General features: G+C 39.5%; 1 protein-coding gene across 1 annotated transcript; it reads left to right on the plus strand.

Moving 5' to 3' along the window:
• Positions 1-546: 546 nt before the first annotated feature.
• LOC129185256 (carcinoembryonic antigen-related cell adhesion molecule 5) lies at positions 547-17,044 on the plus strand. The gene is made up of 15 exons (XM_054782074.1): positions 547-589; positions 701-1,033; positions 1,419-1,700; positions 1,784-2,047; positions 2,148-2,426; positions 2,498-2,767; positions 3,561-3,629; positions 3,752-4,030; positions 4,126-4,392; positions 4,479-4,757; positions 5,328-5,582; positions 13,046-13,336; positions 14,720-14,995; positions 15,129-15,377; positions 17,013-17,044. Exons 1-15 carry the CDS (start codon positions 547-549, stop codon positions 17,042-17,044), a joined length of 3,468 nt encoding a protein of 1,155 aa, XP_054638049.1.
• Positions 17,045-18,433: the final 1,389 nt, after the last annotated feature.

Here is an 18,433-nt window from a genome sequence, read left to right on the forward strand (position 1 = left end):
GGAGTACAAGTAGAAGGGCCAGAATGAAGTAAGGTAAACTGTTAGGAAAACGTTAAAAACTCAAATGGATAAAGTTAAAAATTAATAATAGAGATAAAATTCACAAATACACCAGACAACTAAAATTCACACATTTAGAAATACAAATGCATTAGCGACTCCATTACACATATTTATTTGAATACAATTAACCAGTTCTACTAATAATAATACTATAGTTTCATATTGTGCTTTGCTGGTCACTCAAAAACGGTTTACCAGAAGCCAGCTGCAATGTCCAGTGTTATTTACCACTTCAAATGAATCATATTGTTGTAATAATACCTAATAGAATGTAAAAAAGTAAGACCATATTATTAAATGCGATTAAACACCACTGAAAACAAGTGTGACACTGGTGCAGTAGTTTTACTTTATTATGGCTGTCCAAAAAAGGACCAAACAACCAACTAAACATTGAAACGGCTGCAAGCTCCTCCCCTCAAACGTGCATATTAACAGCACCTCCTCTCTGAAATCATTTATTGATACCTGGGGCATGCAGACATGACATCTGTGGTGCTGCTTATCATCCTGGGAGTCCTCTCAGGTGAGCTGTATAATTATGTCCACACATAACAAGCACTTTTTTTGTAGCTTTGAGAGAAAACAATATTTTACTACAGTAAATATATATAAATATATAACTTTTTCTGTTCAGGATCAAGCCATGGAGCTGGTGTGCTTCCCGACAGTCTTGTTGCAATCGTTGGGAATAGGGTGATATTTAACACAACGGTGACTCCCCCGCCAACACCGTTCCTGGTTATCACCTGGAATGTTATGGATGTCCTTGGTACCTCTACCAATGTGATAACCTCAAGCAGCGTAAATGTGACGGCACCAGCGTATAAAGACAGGATCACCCTATTCACCCATACTGGATCTTTGGAGCTGAGAAACGTGACCCTGAGAGACAGTGGAGACTACAAAGTCACTATCATACCAGCTGGTGGCACTCAACAGAGAGGAACATGTAGACTGCAGATACACGGTATTTGTTGGGTACAGATTGGGAACCATGCACTTCAGATGCACTTCAATGTGTGTAACTTTGTTAAGCATTTCAAAAACTAAACCCTGCAAAACATCCCTGGAGAATTTTCTCTTTCACACAAGTTGGTGTTACTGTTTTACTCACCGTAATATCGACAGTTACACAATATCATTATCAGTTTATAAAAGCTGAGGGATTGATACAATGGCAGCGAGTGTTTTCTAAACGACAGTTTTGTACTGAATACAAATCACAGTCATTTCCAGACTTCCCCACTAGGTGAAGCTGCTACGCTAATTGAGCTTTCACATATACCATACTCAGAAGCCAGAATATGTCCATTGTGGTCATCTACAACTATGCATGTATTTTCTCTTCACAGAGCCAGTCACCAATGTGGTTTTGGTTCCCAGCACCACAGACTTACTGGAGTCCACCAGCTCTGTCACTATGTCCTGCTCCTACTCGACCGGATCAGGACTTTCTTTCCTCTGGTTGAACGGAAGCTCTGAGATCACAGCAAGCAACAGAATTCAGTTCACTGATGGAGGCTCCAAGCTCACCATAGTTGGCGTGACCCGCTTTGACCAGGGACCATTTAAGTGTCACGTGTTTAATATCATCAGTAATGGCACAAGCAATCCAGTCAACCTCTCCATCAGCTGTAAGATACTCAGTGAGAACTCTCCGGACTTTTTCTTACATTCTTAATCTTGTTTTATCTTTACACCACCCTTGACTCTACAGATGGCCCGGACAGCATCCATCTGGCTACATCACCATCACTAGAGTACTACAAAAAAGGGTCAAACATCAAGATGTCCTGCTCCGCTTCATCCAGACCTCCTGCATTCTTTCAGTGGTTTCATAACGGAGAGCCTTTAACTGCTACCGGTCCGCAGCTCAGACTGCGGAACGTTCAGGAAAACCAGAGCGGGAACTACAGCTGTCACGCCTCCAATAACAAAACTCAGAAATATCAAACTCAGCTTTCAGCTATAACCATAGTGGGTATGTATACATTTACAGCATTGTCAAAAAACAAAATCAACGAAGAACTGTAATACTGCCTAAATCATTAAATGTTTGCCACATTTTGTTTATTCCCCAGCGCCAATTTCATTTGTGGAGATCAAGGCTAATACCACAGACATTTTGGAATTCAGTGGTTCTGTCAGTCTGTCCTGCTCCTACACTGGCTCTTCGCCCTCCTTCGTCTGGCTGAACAGCAGTTCAGAAGTCACAGTCAGCGAGAATGTTAAAATCACTAATGGAGGCTCAGTACTCACCATAGTCAACGTGACCCGCTATGACCAGGGACCATTCAGGTGTCATGTGGTCAATCCAGTCAGTAATGGCACCAGCAAGCCAGTCAACCTCTCCATCAGCTGTAAGTTCCAACACTGCATACTATTTATTCCATTTTCCTCAATATTCATCTTCCTTGTATTCATGCTACAGTTGGACCAGAGAATATGAATCTGACTAGATCTCCCTCTCAAGAACACTACGATGAAGGTTCAGACATTATCCTCGTGTGCTCTGTTGTCTCTGGTCCTCCACCACTGTTCCGTTGGTTCCGAAATGGAGACCTGCTGTCCCACACTATCCCGAAGCTGCAACTTATGAGGATTCAGATGCATCAGAGTGGAAACTACAGCTGTCAGGCCTTTAACAACAAAACTCTGAGAAATCAAACATCGGCGCCCGTAGCTATTTCTGTGAGGAGATGTAAGTTTGATAAAAGTATTTAGATGTACAGTTGTCCCTCGTTTATCGCGGTTAATTGGTTTCAGACAAAGTAGGATTCAAAATTAATGAATTGAATATTTTTGTAGTTAAAGCTACAACATGTTTACGACGTCCTAATTAACATGATTAGAGCCCCGTAGCTATGAAGTAACACCCCTATAGTCACCTTTACACTCCTATCACTGCAGGGACATAAGAGACGGTTGCCGCTAGCATAACAAGCTACCGAGCTAACTGGTTAGCCTCTCCAATTGACTTATTTTAAACTTAAGGAAGTGTTTCAAATGGAGTGAGAAAGCGGGGCAAAGTAAGAAGCCAAAAACTTACCACTTCCACACGGAATGGGAGAACTTTTTTCACTCTATCACGTCGAATGTGCCATGGCTGACTCCATGCAGTGTGAAGGTAATATAATGTAATATGTCATGTCTCATCAATGTAATATTACTGATGCCTAGCGACCAGAATACTGCATATAACTTGTCTTTCAATATTTTTTGATGAATAATAGCTATAGTCAACCACAAAACAGCAATCATTTATTCATTTGTAAATTTTTTTGTTTAAAAAAAGCGTGTTATAGTGAGGGAGCGATGTTCAAACCGCGATGTAGCGAGGGATGACTATATTCCTTCAAGATTAGTCCTGGAAGCAGCATTACTTGCTCAAATGCTAATGACAAAACTGATGCCGGTAGTGGCTGGTTAGCCTATTTGCTGCTTCTTCTTTGGCTGGGCACAGCTCTACTCGCTAGATTTCTTGTCTTAGCTAGTCTTACTGCTTTTTAATGGGGCATTCAGTGTCTGCTTGTTACATGACAAATACTATGAACTGAGAGATGGTGATGACATGTAGCTTTTTGTGCATTTTTCAACAATGAAAGAAATAGTAGTTTGTCTGCTATTAGCAAGAAACTGATTTTGTCATTGATGGCAATTCAAATGCTTTTTGTTTTACCTGTAGCAGAAATCTCCAACGTGGTGATTATTGCCAGCACCACAGATGTGACAGAGTTCAGCAGCTCAGTCCGTCTCTCCTGCTCCTCCAGTGGATCTTTCCCCAGGTTTGCTTGGCGGAATGGCAGTGCTGAGTTGACGGTCGGCGAACGGGTTCAGATCAACGACAAAGGCGACGTTGTTACCTTAATTAATGTGACCCGTTATGACGAGGGACCTTTCAGGTGTTTAGTGTTCAATAACTTCAGTAACTCCACCAGCCAGCCGGTGAAAATCTCCATCAACTGTGAGTTCAAACTTTAATGTGAACTCACCATTTACTTTCATTCTTCCCTTGTATTATTGTTGGTTTATCTGCTTTGTGTTTTCATATTGCAACAGATGGACCAGAAGGCATCGATTTAAAGCTATCCCCTCCACAAGAATATTTTGCGAGGGGGTCCAACATTAGCTTGTCCTGCTCAGCTGCATCCAGACCTCCTGCCCTGTTCCAGTGGTTTTTCAACGGAGACTTGTTGTCTAATACCAGACCGGTGCTCAAACTGAGGAACGTTAAAGATAATCAGAGTGGGAACTACAGTTGTCGGGCCTTTAACAAAAAAACTCAGAAAGACCAAACAAGCCAACCATCATCCATCTCCATACAGTGTAAGTCAAGATGAAGATGCTTTCTTAACCTCCTTTATATCACCCTAAAACCAAAATGTGCATTTGGCTGTTTTTATCACCCACAGCACCAGTTTCCAATGTGGTTCTCACGTCAAACATCACAGTCATGTTTGAGTTCCACTCCGTCACAATGTCCTGCTCTTTTTCGACGGGATCAGAACTCTCTTTCCTCTGGTCGAACGGCAGCTCTGAGGTCATGGCCAGTGAGAGGGTTCAGTTTACGGACGGTGGTTCCAAGCTCACGATAGTCAACGTGACCCGTTTTGATCAAGGACCTTACAGGTGCAACTTGTCCAATGGCATCAGTGATGGAGTCAGTCGGCCTGTGCATCTTTTCATTCAGTGTGAGTTCATGGTGGAGACTTGAGTATATAAGAAAGAAGCAAGGCTGCCTTTACAAAGACTGTCATGCTCAGTTTTTAATCAACTATTTCAGCTTTATTCTTGTAAATTTTTTTCTCGTAATTATGACTTTATTCCCATAATATTTTGACTAAGTTTTTGTAATATGACTTTTTCTGCAACCTAATTTTCAAAAAATTACAACTTTATGCTACTAAATTGACATTATTGTTCCTCATAATATTACGAGTGCAAGTGATTTTTCAATTTTTGCTCTTTTCTTTTCTTTTTTTTTTTTTAGTTTTCTTGTTAAATTATATTTTCAGAACGCCAGAAAAAACAACTGCTACGGGCCACAAATGGCCCCCAGGCAGCACTTGGGACACCCGTGAATTAACGACTCAAAACAGCTATAGAAAAAGCAGAACACAGTTGAGCTAATCCTTTAGATGCTTACTGCCGACATATTGCATGACATATTGCATGTCACCAATGATAACTGTTTAATTTTGGTTGACCTCTACGCATATTCTTCCACTAAATGTTCATAACAATCAAATGTCACATCACAGATGGGCCTGACAGCTTGACCATCGAAGGCCCGGACTCAGTCCACATTGGACAACACACAATGCTCCACTGCTCCATCATGTCTGTACCGACAGCGAGTTTCACCTGGCTTTTTAATGGAAACGCAGCCAATGTGCACGGGCCTGTTTATGTCATCGAGTCAAGCAGGAGCTCAGACGCTGGGAAGTACACCTGCACTGCCCAAAATGCCATAACGGGAAAGAGTGTAACAGGACACCACGAGTTAGCCGTTTTGGGTATGTGATACACCATTGTTAAATGCCTTTATAATTGTAATTGTATTAGGACAGGCCTCTTAATGATTTAATCGGTCAACCAGGATTGGGCCGCCTTGGTGAGATTGATGATTCTTCATCCTAGTAAGACATTTTGAATGCTTATGAACAATGGACATCTTTTCTAGATTTGTCCAACGGGGACTGCTCAGCTGCTTTCGGAATAGCTTGTGCCATCACCATTGGATGTTGTCTTCTTATTGCCACAGTGAGTGCATTGCTGGCATGGGGGCTAAGAAGACAGAAAAGGTGACTATCACATCCATTACAATGGATACTAGTCTGTTAGGACTTGGCTTTGGACTGGGGACATTGCTATTTTTTTACAACAATTTTATTTTTTACCAAACAGGGTCAGCAGCAATTATCCAACATACAGAACAGGTCAGTATTCAGTCAGTGTTATTTTGGGAAAATACACAAAGTGCTTTAATTATAGCTAGGATGTTTATTTAGTTAAACGCCAACAGGACAAAGGACATTTTATTTCAAAAATGTCAAAAGTCATTATATATAACGTAGTTTCCTAAATTTAATAATGATTTGGACTGCATGAAAAGTGGAATGAAAAATAGAGCTCTTTGACCACACGGTCATTTATTAACAACTATAAGCAGCAAAACAGCAGCAACAAAACCAATGTTGTAATAGCGGTCAGGAGAAAACCTCAGCCAGCATTAATAGTAAAGTACGGCAAGTGTATCACACATTTCACACCAACAGCTGAGTAGTATAACCAACATTTTAAAGCGCATGCAGAAGTAGATAATGCAGCTCATGATGCTTGAAATGCAGCTGCTACCATCTTGTGGAGTTGATTTTTAAAAAGCAGGTTGCCTACAACCACAGCTGTTCATGCCAATGTTTTTTAACTTATTTAGAGACCCCGACAGTTATTTGATTTTGCAAACCATGCACCTAGCTACTATAGGAGACTGGACTGTAGTTAATTGAATAGACGCGTTAATTGGAGCATTTTCGGGTAGCCTAACGTCTCGGTCAGCTATAACGAAGAATTACATCCAATGACACAAAGCTGTCTTATTCCCTCAGAAGAGAAAAGTGTGAAGCTGAAACGCTCTGACACGTATAGGATTGCAGCGTAATCTCAAAGCCAAGTGTAAGAGCTTCCTTTTAAGGTGAGTGCGAGCACTCTGTCAGCATCCAATTGGAAAGACTAATTATGTCTTATTAATCACACAGACGAAGAAGAAATGATGACGTCCTCCGCAGACAAAGCGAAACACAGGCCTCTTATTGTTTTGTTAAAAATGTTTTTCTTTATTACTTTTAAATATCTGAGCGTATTCTGTTTTACTTGACACTATGTATATTTTGTATTTGTGTATACTGTATATTCAGTATTTCAAGTCTGACCTTTTGATGAGCTACAAATTTGGACCTGTTGGACGCTGTGATTTATTTAAAGGTGAAAAGTTTTTGTAGATATCGGACTAAAAATAATGGCATATTGTGAGTTTTTTACAATTAATAATAAAAAAGAAAAATGAACGCAAATGAAAGGCAGTGATGCATTCTTTGTCATCTTTGAAGTCTTTTTAAATGGAGTTATTTTTCCATTCAGGCAATTAAAGCCCCATCTTATCTTACATTACAAAGCAGAGGCCCAGATGGCAATAAAATGATTACTGGCGCATGTGTCTCCTGGGTGGAGGTTGAAAGCGCAGTATGTGTTTGTGTGTCTGTTGCAATATTCATGTGTTTACGTCCAAACACAAAATAATTGAATGGATGAGTATCTCAAAGTCATCTCTACCAGTACAGTCATGTCCAGTTGTAGTTTCAAAAAAAGACAAGTGCAACAGAAAATGTTATCTTTCATGTGGAACGTGTTGTTACCTTTACAGTGCGTAAAGCAATCAGGTGAGAACAGGTGAGATATTATTAAACTGTTTATTAACTGTTGTGCTATTCAGGTTTCTATTTCGTAGGTCTTGCGAGCTTCATTCGCATAAAAGGATTTTAAATTTTTTTTAATATTTGTTTTTATTTTCATTGTTAGTATTATTTTGTGTTTCTATATTTTAAAACTGGTATTTTTGGGTCTCAGTGAAAAAAAATAAAAATATTATAAATGGTATTGCCTAAATATAAATATCATACAAAGTCAAACTCTTACCGTAATATATGGTAGCTGTATATTAATTTAGAAAAAAGTCAGTTTATGTTGTATTTTTCTGAGAATTTTTTTTTATTTTATTGTATGTAACTTTTATTTGTTGAAAAAAAAAGTCATATTTTTTCAATGAAAGAAGTCCTGATCATACAAGAATAACACTGTCATTTAGACCAGGGGTGTCCAAACTTTTGCTTTATACTGAAAAATCAAAGCTGCGGGGGTCCACTTTGATATTTATATATATATATATTTATTTTTCAAAAAGTACAAAAAAGTAAGTGTACACAATGGTGTCGTAAACACTGTTCGTACTTGGCATTAATGTGTGTGAGAGCGTAGGTTTTGGGAGGGGGGCTTGTTTTTTTTTACAACATATGAACACTATTACAGGCCGAGCCTGGCCCTTGAAGAAGAACTGCATTCTGGGAAGTTGAGTGTTGTAGTTCTGTGCTTTAGTAGGAGGCAGCGGTGTCTCTCTATTCTCTCTCTTCTGTCTGCACCGCCCATTGTCTTCTGTGTCCTGATTGGCTGTAGATCACTCAATCTCCTTCGTACCGTCTCCTGTTGTGGTCATGGTTACCAAACTAGCTAACCGTGTGAGCTGCTTACTATCTGCCAATACTGTAAACAATAGAAGAAACAGAAGAAGCCGTGTGAGAAAAATACGACGACAGGAGCAATGTGTTTTAACAACGATATAAATACACTACAGCCGAACGGCATCAGGACAAGGCACGGTCAGAGGAGTGAAATACGTGTGAGTCACTTACTAATTCTTCTGTGCAGCCTAGTAGTTTGATCATTAAAATTCAAACAGAATTTTCACTTTAGAGTGTTTAAATGTGAGAAAATGTTAATGCCTGAGAAGTGTATAAAGTGTACGGTGAGGGTGTTTACAGCCTTAAAGCATATCTAATCATTGTAAAAAAAAAAAAGTTGGCTACTTTGCTGATTTCACTTATTGCGGCCTATCTGTCACGCTTCGCAGGACAGGAGCGTGTACTTCCTGTCCTGCGCCATTATTCTGGCAAGCGATGCTTCCGGGGTGGCGGAAGGAACTGCCACTCCACGCCTGGTGGCGCTGGTTCATTGTTGTTGTCATTTTCATCTTTGACTTTCCAGTGCTGTCACCTACCTGTTTATATTTTGTATTATTTTTCCCACAGAGTTTTTCCTCTGTCACTTTTAGTTTTTTCTTGTCCTGTGCAATAAAATTACTTTTATTTTTGCACTTTGCCGCCTTCTCTCTGCACCCTGGGGGTCAACCTGCCGACAGCTTCAACGAATCGTGACACTATCCCCGCGATAAACGAGGGGACACTGTATATATTTTTTCTATGCTGTTTACTATACTATATATACAGTTATATATATATATATATAGCGTAAATACTCAATACTTTAATAATGAAATACTTGTAGTGGGAAAATATTATGAGCATGAGGATGTTTTTTTCCTTATCCATGGTAAAATTGTTTGTTTGTTTATTTTTTTCCCTCCATGCCAGGCAGAGAAATGCCACTGAGGTCAAAATTTATGATTAGGACTATATTTTTTTTATTACACACGCTGTGTAGAAATAAAAGGACTTTGTCTGTGATTTATTACAGACAGCCTGCAGCGCTGTCTACCCATCACATCGCATCAGTCGCTGATGATAACAACGCTGGGGATACTCTGACCTGTTGTGAGGTGAGACCTTATCTGCTACTTTATTAATATTAAACAGATATTCTGGCACAAGTGGATGATTAAACCCCAGGGTTCAAGCAGACAATGCAGAGGACAAAAATGAGTTGACATTTACATCAAGCCAGGTGGTGGAATCCCTGCAAAACGGTATTTGCAATGTGCAGAAACACTACATGTATTTTAACAATGTAGAAACGTAGCAGAATTATCCTGAAAAATACAAAAAGTACACAATACTGTACTGTACAAAATACTAAAAACCTCAAATGCAGTGGTGATCTCTCTCTCTCTCTCTCTCTCTCTCTTTATATATATATATATATATATATATATATATATATATATATAGTTTACTCAATTTTAATATTGACTCTATCATTTGGTATAAGTAAAGCAGCAATTTCTTAACTTTATTTAGAAATGAAAATCTTAATTTTCTGTAAATCATTGTTTGGAAAATAAAAACATTTTCCTCAAATTCTTTTTTAGTATCAAGAAATTGTGTTATCATGTGCAGGACGGTAAATAACAGGAGATGAAGCAAACTTCGTATACATTTTATTTTATTATTCTGCGATGAGCCATACAGTATATGCTCAGTAACATTTCAAAAACTTTACAAACAAATAAATAAATGACTGTCATCAAGTGACATCACAGGAGGACAAATAGAGCATATCTGATTACATTTGAAGACTTTTTTCAGCTTGGCCTGAAGCCAAACAATCCATTAAGCACTCATAAAATGCATGTGTAACATTGCAAACAATATTACAAGCTCCTCTGCTGGAGTGTAATTTGAGATATCTGCTTTTTTTCATAAAATCGTGAGTTGTATGCAGGGAAATGTGACTCAATTTTAATATACAAGGTAAGAAATACCTCAAATTTCTCCTTTTTGCAATGTAAATAAAGCATTAGTAAGTAAGTACTACTAGTAATAATCAAATCAAATACAATTTCGAAAAAATATGAAATTGAAAATATGTAACAGGAATAAAGAGTATTAAATTGGTTTTGTAGCTCCTCAGTCCATACAGTCAGTTCCAACACAAACAACAAAGTTACAAACAAAATAAATATGCTCAAATATGTCAGGAATATTATTACGGTATGGAAAAAGTAACAACAAATTATGTAAACTACACACAGTATATTAAATTGCAAAAATAAATAAATAAATAAATATGAATACTATACAACTTGGAACCACTAAAACATATTTACAGTATCTATTCAATAGTGATGCTCCGATCAGGGTTTTATGCTGCCGATACCGATAGTGATCATCCATGAGTGAAATCGTCCGATACCGATCACATAGATTAAGTGTACATTTTTAAATGTACTATAGGCTAAATCAGGGGTCACCAATGTTTTTTCTTGTGAGAGCTACTTTTACAAAATGAAAATGGCCAAGAGCTACTCATTTTTGTAACATTTATTTTCAGAGCTTATTTTAAACCCAAACAAAGCGAATATGCTTGTTTTACCAGAACATTAACAAAATGCTGGTATCCACAACTCACATTTTGTATGTCAGAATGCATTTCTTTCTAGTGTTGTCACATTATTACCTGAAAATCTAAATGAAAAGCAGGCTAGCAGGCGCCTCGTGTGGTAGTGGAGGCTCCGTGGTGTCCCCTGGGCTATATGATATGAAAGGGGAACCATAAAATTTAGACAAAAACAGATTTGACTTTTTCAAAATTACTGGTGAAACTTAGAGGATCAGGCGCCTTCCTTAAGGAGAACTTGATGCCGCTCCAGCAGGACCCCCATGCAGTTCACCGAATCCAACCACTCCGACTGCCACGTACACACGGGCGCTACATTAGACGCCGCCCGAGCGATGATCACATCGCGAGCCCCCCAAATGCCACACCAAACTAAAGTTTTTTATCGCGCCGCCCCGGCAAGCCATTATTCATGGAGTGTTTTGCAGGGTGCACTCTCACAACCACAGGTAAATCCCACACAGCAGCCATGCTTGTTTTGGCTTTGTGAAGGGAAAGTGGGTGGGAGACTGTTGTTATAGACCAGATGCTGCAGTGGGGGCGGAGCTCATCGGCATATGCCGATACTGTGCTTTTTCAGCCGTGAAAAAGCATTTGCAGTATCTCCGTGAGTACACCCCTCACAGTTCAGTCTTCAGCCTGTCTACCTTTTCCCTCTATGAACTACAGCAGCACTCATGCAACCCCAGGTCATACACTGTATTAATTGTTTTTTTTCGATGCTGTGGGATAAACCTTGGTTTGTGGTCTACTAGTGGCATACCCTGAAACCTTAACAAGTCTTTATTTTAGTGGCATGGCGCACACCTGCTCTCGCTGCTGGACACGGCACTCCTGCCAATTATTCAGTGACTTCCATCACTCCCAGTTGGATGATATAACAAAAGGTTGAGTAACTGTGTATTTGCGCCCTGCCAGCCACTCACAGAAGCACATTGTTACCATTGTAATCCACCTGTTGTAAAAAACCATCAGGTCATCTCTGACCGAGGTTTCACCTCCCGTTCTGTACATTCACATGGCGGGATTTACAGGCCACATGTGACCTACAGTCGATGCGTCATCGTTTCAGCTGACTGTGGTTGATCAAGAGTTGGAAGAAAGGCTCTGTTACACATAAAGTTGTTATTTTGGTGTATTTATAGCTTAACATATTGTATGTGGACGCTCCTGCAAAGCTGCCTTGAGGTAGGCCCGCCGTCTCCATCAGGTCTTTGATCATCGTCCCGCTCAAGGACTGAAACGGCTGATTGCTGCTTGTCAAACACGACTCCCTGAATCACTCACTCAATAGCTCGTAAAAGCGATGCACAAACCCAACCCAAATGCCCACAATTTCCCATTGTGACTCAGTCTTCTTCTACACTTATTCACAACACTTGCCCAAATATTTTCTTGCGTGGAATAAACAAAAAAATAAGATAAAATAAAAAATAAAAGATTTGTATTCAATCCTTTCATGGGACAATACTATACAAATAAAACTTGAATATAGTTTTGAGTAGTCACGGTACAACTTGTGCAACTTTTCTTTCAATAAACCACAGCTCACCATTGCAGGGAGCACTCATGCAACCCCACACCCCACACTGGAATAATATATTTTGTTTTATTCTCTATAATATACAGCAAAAACACATATTTATTTATATTTAATGAGAGCATTTTAATTTATAATCGTAATGTAATTTCAGTGTCAAATACAGTATATCATTGATCAGAGGACATTTGGTCCAATGAGATGAGTCCATCAAGCAGAACCTCAGCAACTTCTTTCCTCAAGGTGTGCTGGTAAGTGTACACAATGGTGTCGTAAACGCTGTTTGTACTTGGCATTAATGTGTGTGAGAGCGTAGGTTTTGGGAGGGGGGGGCTTGTTGTGAGAGCGCAGGACAATAAAAGAGCAGAGACAACCTGGAATCTCCTTGTTTCTGACTTAGCAACGAGTCACCATGGACGCGAGGCTGCTCTGCACCGCTCTCTTCTTACTTTTACCAGGTAGACTAGAAGTTTCTGTTGTTGTCTTCGTTCAGCTGCTTCATTCATCTTGTGTTTTTTGCTTTGTTTTTTTCAGCCATGTGCACAGCCCAGGGCATTCTACCCCCCGGGCCTTTGAGTGGTGCCGTGTCTGGTACCGTCACCTTCACCACCACCCTCGAACCGCCTGCACGTCCCTTTCTCTCTGTCAGCTGGACCTTCAAAGGGGCCAATATCATCACCTCCACCAGCAGCGACATCATCGGGTCGGGTTACGAAGGCAGGATCACGTTGGACAGATCCACTGGGAGTCTGGTGCTCACGCAGCTGACGATTGCCGACAGCGGGGAGTACTTGGTCACCATCACACCGGACGGAGGGCTGCAGAGTCAGGGGAGGATCACATTGAATGTTTATGGTGGGTTTGGTGTTCGAGTAGAAAATCCATTACAGTTACTTTTTAGGAGAACTAACATTCACTTCTGCTCTTTATTCATCTTTACACAGTTTATTCATCTATGACAGGGGTGTCCAAAGTGCGGCCCGGGGCTTGAAGCTCACGGCTGTTTTTTTTATTGGCCAGTGACATATTTTAAAATACAATTTAACAACAAAACTAAAAAAAAAACAGCAAAAATGGACAAATCTGCAGTCATTTTACAAGAATAACGTCCAAATATTAAGGAAAAAAGTTGTACTCTTAACAAGAAAAAGTCATAATTTTATGAGAATAATGTTGTGATATTACGACATTATTCTCGTAAAAATTACGACTTTTTCTTTGAACTACAATTTAGCAGCATGAAGTTGAAATATTAAAGAAAAACATTATCATAATATGAGGAGAAACATACAAAACAATGAATAATGCTGTAATTTTTGGAAAATTAGGTTGTGGAAACAGTTATAATATTACGATAATAAAGTAAAAAAATGATGGGACTAAAGTCGGAATTACGAGAAGAAAATATTTCAAAGTATTCCAATGAGAAAAAAACTTTTAATTTTATGATAATATATATAATTTTAGTAGCATGGAGGTGAAATGTTAAAGAAAAAACGTCATAATATTATGAAAACAACATAAACATGAAAACAAAATAAAGTTGTAATTTTTGGAAAATTAGGTTGAGGAAAAATGTATAATATTATGGGAATACAGTATATATTATAAGTCAAAATATTATGGCGGATAAAGTCAGACTACTAAAAAAAGAAAAGTTAGAAAGATTATTTAAGAAGAAAGTTAAAACATTTTGAAAATGTGAAATTGGGGAAAAAAAGAGCAAAGGCGGAAATTCATACTAATAATACGCTCTGTCAACTATATTACAAAGCTGAGTTATGCCACTTTCATCTTTCCGTATGTGGAAAAGGTTTGGACATCCCTGGTCTATGACTTTCATATTGAAACGACTTCAGACTTCATCTTTATCAATTGAATGAATCATTTAATGTTGTGAAGTCCAGATTCCATGCCAGCATTGTGTCTATTTAAAGCCGCAGTTCATTGATTAATTAATCGATAATCATGCTCATCCCTGATTTGTAGGAAAATTCATTGAGCATTGAGCACATGCTGTTTTCTTTTAGGTGTTTTACTAGAAATGAAGTAGCCCCATCGGTAGGTGACTTTTCTTCAGCTACCACAGGACCCATCCCCACCCAAAGTGCTGTTCAGTTGTCGTGCGATTGACGAGTGACCAGTCTGTAGTAAAGTCACCCCCCACCACCCGCACCCCATTAAGCACATCACTTCGTCTTGTAACAGTGCCCGTCTCTGGAGCGACCATCCGAGGCCCCACCACCATCCTGATAGAAGACAAACACACAGCCAACGTCACCTGCGAGGCCTCCGGCTCAGTCAGCTCCAGAGTGTGGACGAAGGACGGCCTTCCTCTCCATCCCAGGGCCACGCACAGCTTCTCCGCAGACAACTCAACGGTCTCCTTTCGACCCGTTCACAGCTACGACCATGGCAGCTACCAGTGTCGGGTGAGCAACCCAATCAGCGCCATGACTGCGGCTCTCAACCTCATTGTCAACTGTGAGTACTGCTGACTTCCCGCAGGGCCTTCATAAAAAGAATCAATGAAGCATAGGGATAACCCTAAACGAAACCCAACTAACCTCTAAACCAAACCTAACCTAACTTTATGCATAACCTAAATCCTGTGCAGTTGGACCACATAACATGTCCATCATGGGTCCTTCGGCGGCCCCACCTGGCCACAGGGTGACACTGACGTGCAAGGTGTACTCTTTCCCGCCCGCCACCTTCAGCTGGTTGTTCAACGACAACACAACCCATGTCAACAGCTCGTCGTACGTCATCGAACGGCTGGATGAGAACAGCGAAGGGAACTACACGTGCACGGCCAGGAATGCAGTAACCCGGCTAGAAAACTCCTCAATACTACACCTGAGAGGTAAGAATTTACCTGTTCAGAATTTACCTGTTCATTAATTTTGTTGGCTGACATTTCAAACCTAACTTTCCATTGTCTTTCCGATGTTATGAAGCATCCAGCACTGCCCCCTGCTGGTCGATTGTAGTGCTGACGGTTAGTGCCGCGAGCCGGAGGTGGTTACTGTAGCGCAGTGGAGGATGATCAGGTGACTTAAGCCACTGCATGCTACAAATTTCAACAATTTTAATTGATCATTCACTGTCTAAAAAGAATGTGAGTCTGTGATTTCTCCTTCTATAAAAAAAATCATTGTTGCCTTCCAGCTGCGCTGACTGATGGCATGATGATGAAGAAGATAAGATGGTGTTTTTGTCATCGGACCAAAGACGAAACATATGCATAAAAAACGGAGAAATTATGTGACAAAACTAAAATATGGCAAGAAAAAAGATGCTTATTTTTTTAATCTGCTGTTTTATGAAAAACTTCCAAAGTATACTTTAAGAGTCCGTGAAGGACTAAGCAGTGAACGATACACAGACCAAAGACATGGACCTGCATTAAAATGACAGCAAAGAGCATGCTGAAATTACAAATGTATGACAGAAATATACCTGAACATATGCTGGGTTATCTTTTCCAGACTGTTTTCCAGGGATAAAATACCGCCTTATATTCGGGTCAATATGGTAATACACAAACACTGCATCAAATATCTGGATCAAATATCCAGTATTACATAGTGAATATCACTACACCTGTGTTTATTGAGATAATAGAGTGACATGAAGTCAGGTTAAAATATGCTCTACAGAAATTTCAGAAATTAATTAATTAATTCATGATGATTGTTTTGTGGTAGACTATGGTCTATTGTTAGTCAAAACAAAATGTAATACACCACGACCCTAATTAGGTTAAGCGGCATAGAAATGTAATGGATGGATATTGTAGTACAAGTTATATGTAGTATTCTGGTCACTAGGCGGCAGTAACGACACAAAACATAAATGAAACATATCACGTAACCTTCACACTGCATGGAGTCAGCCATGACATGTTCGACATGATAAAGTGAAAAAAGGTTCTCCTCTCATCTCGTGTGGTAAGTGGGAAGTTTTTGCCTTCTTAAGTTTAGAAGAAATTCGAGATTGACTGGTGAGCTAGCTAGAAGCCGACTTGAGTTGCTAGCAGCATAAGAGTTGCAATGTGGTGTAAATAATGAATAATAGGAGTGTTAACAGGGCTCTGCTAATGGTAAAAAACATATTAAGTTATAAACATGTTTTCTATGCTCTAGCTACGAAAATATGTCATTTATTATTGAATCCTACGGTATATAATTCATTTAACTCGGTCGGGTCTGGAACCAGTTAATCGCTATAAACGGGGGACGACTGTATACCATATGTATAACCACAACCCTAACCTTAAATCCTCAACCAAAACTCCAATGCCTTAACCTAATCTCACCCCTGACCTTAGCTTTAACCCCACCCTAACCATAACCTCAACTCCAATCAAGACCTTAACCCCTAAAATCTAACCACAAACCAAACCCCAATCTCTAATCTTAACCCCACACGTAGCTCACTCACACCTAACTCCTAAAAAGGGAACCTAACCCACCCACTACTCCTCTCTACTTTCTAGGACATTTTGCTTTGCAGAGCTTCACGTCTTGAAGTTGTTATTCCCGTCGCGCCTGTTACACCAGCGATTTACAGGCCAGCAACAAGCTGATTTTAAAGCAAATAAAAATCTTCGCCTCACTGACCTGATTACCCCGCTCAGCACCTGGGGCTAATTTTCGCCAGGGAGATAATTATGTAGCACTCCTCTTGCTGCAGGGGGGGTTAACGTCAGATCGCTGATGGGAGGCTTTAAATAAATGCGCTGTGCTGCTCTTTTAGCGCTGTCTACAAGTAAGCTCATGGGGTTGAGAACATTTGTTACACTGTCGTGTGTCAATCGTGGAAGACAAGTTATGCCACCTGCCATCTTGTTACTCAACATTAAAATTCTAATCCACACTGGTGCTTAGTGTCATTTTTGCCAGGAAATAGACTTGCGCGAGAGCTCCGTATCATTCTGACATTAAAACTATCTGTGTTTAGCAGATCATTTCACTGTTGCAACAATGCTTCTTACCAATAAATGTTGAAAAAGTCCATTTATCAGGATCAATAAGGGGTTAGGTTAGGGTTAGGAGAGATTTGAAACACTGTGGAAAAATATCACTTTGGGTCCCACCCAAAAAAAACAAAACAAGTACAGTTGAACCTTGGTTAGCATGTTTAATCTGTTCCAGGAGGTTTGGGTCTAACTGAAACGGGTGCTTGTCGAATAAATTTTTCCCATAAGAAATAATTAATCTGTCAAGAAAGTCCAAAATGTTAACACAAATCACATTTTTAGAGTTTTACAATGATAGTTTTACATGCAGAAAAAAACCCTAAATGCATATAAAGTACATATAAATGATGAATGAAAGAGAGAAATGAACATTTAAGGTTACTTTTACCTTCACTGAAGAGGTGATTTTTAACATGGCTGTTTACAAAGACACGATGTGGCGGCGAGATCAACACAGACACCACCTTCCTGTTTTGTCATGAGTTATTTCTTGAATTCAGTAGTGTTTCTCATTTCAACGTCGGCATAAAGAAGGTGAGAAACACTGTTGAATTCAAGAAAGAACTCATGGCAAAACAGGAAGCTGGCATCTGTGTTGATCTCGCTGCCACGTCGGGTCTTTGGGAAGAGTCACATCTTCAGTTAATGTCAAAGTAACTTTAATTTTTCATTAATTGTTTCATTAATCATTTATCATAATCATACAACTCCGCAAGTGACAAAAGCCTTCGATACAACTAATTACAATATTTTAACAGCAAAATTAGAAAGGTACGGAATTAGAGGATTAGTTTTGAATTGGGTTAAAAGCTATCTAGAAAACAGGAAGCAATTTGTAAAGCTAGGAGAATATACATCTGGGAGTTTATGCACTACGTGTGGAGTACCCCAGGGGTCCATACTGGGACCAAAACTGTTCAATTTGTATATCAATGACA

The sequence above is a fragment of the Dunckerocampus dactyliophorus genome, chromosome 7, assembly GCF_027744805.1.
Source record: "Dunckerocampus dactyliophorus isolate RoL2022-P2 chromosome 7, RoL_Ddac_1.1, whole genome shotgun sequence".
Taxonomy (NCBI): domain Eukaryota; kingdom Metazoa; phylum Chordata; class Actinopteri; order Syngnathiformes; family Syngnathidae; genus Dunckerocampus; species Dunckerocampus dactyliophorus.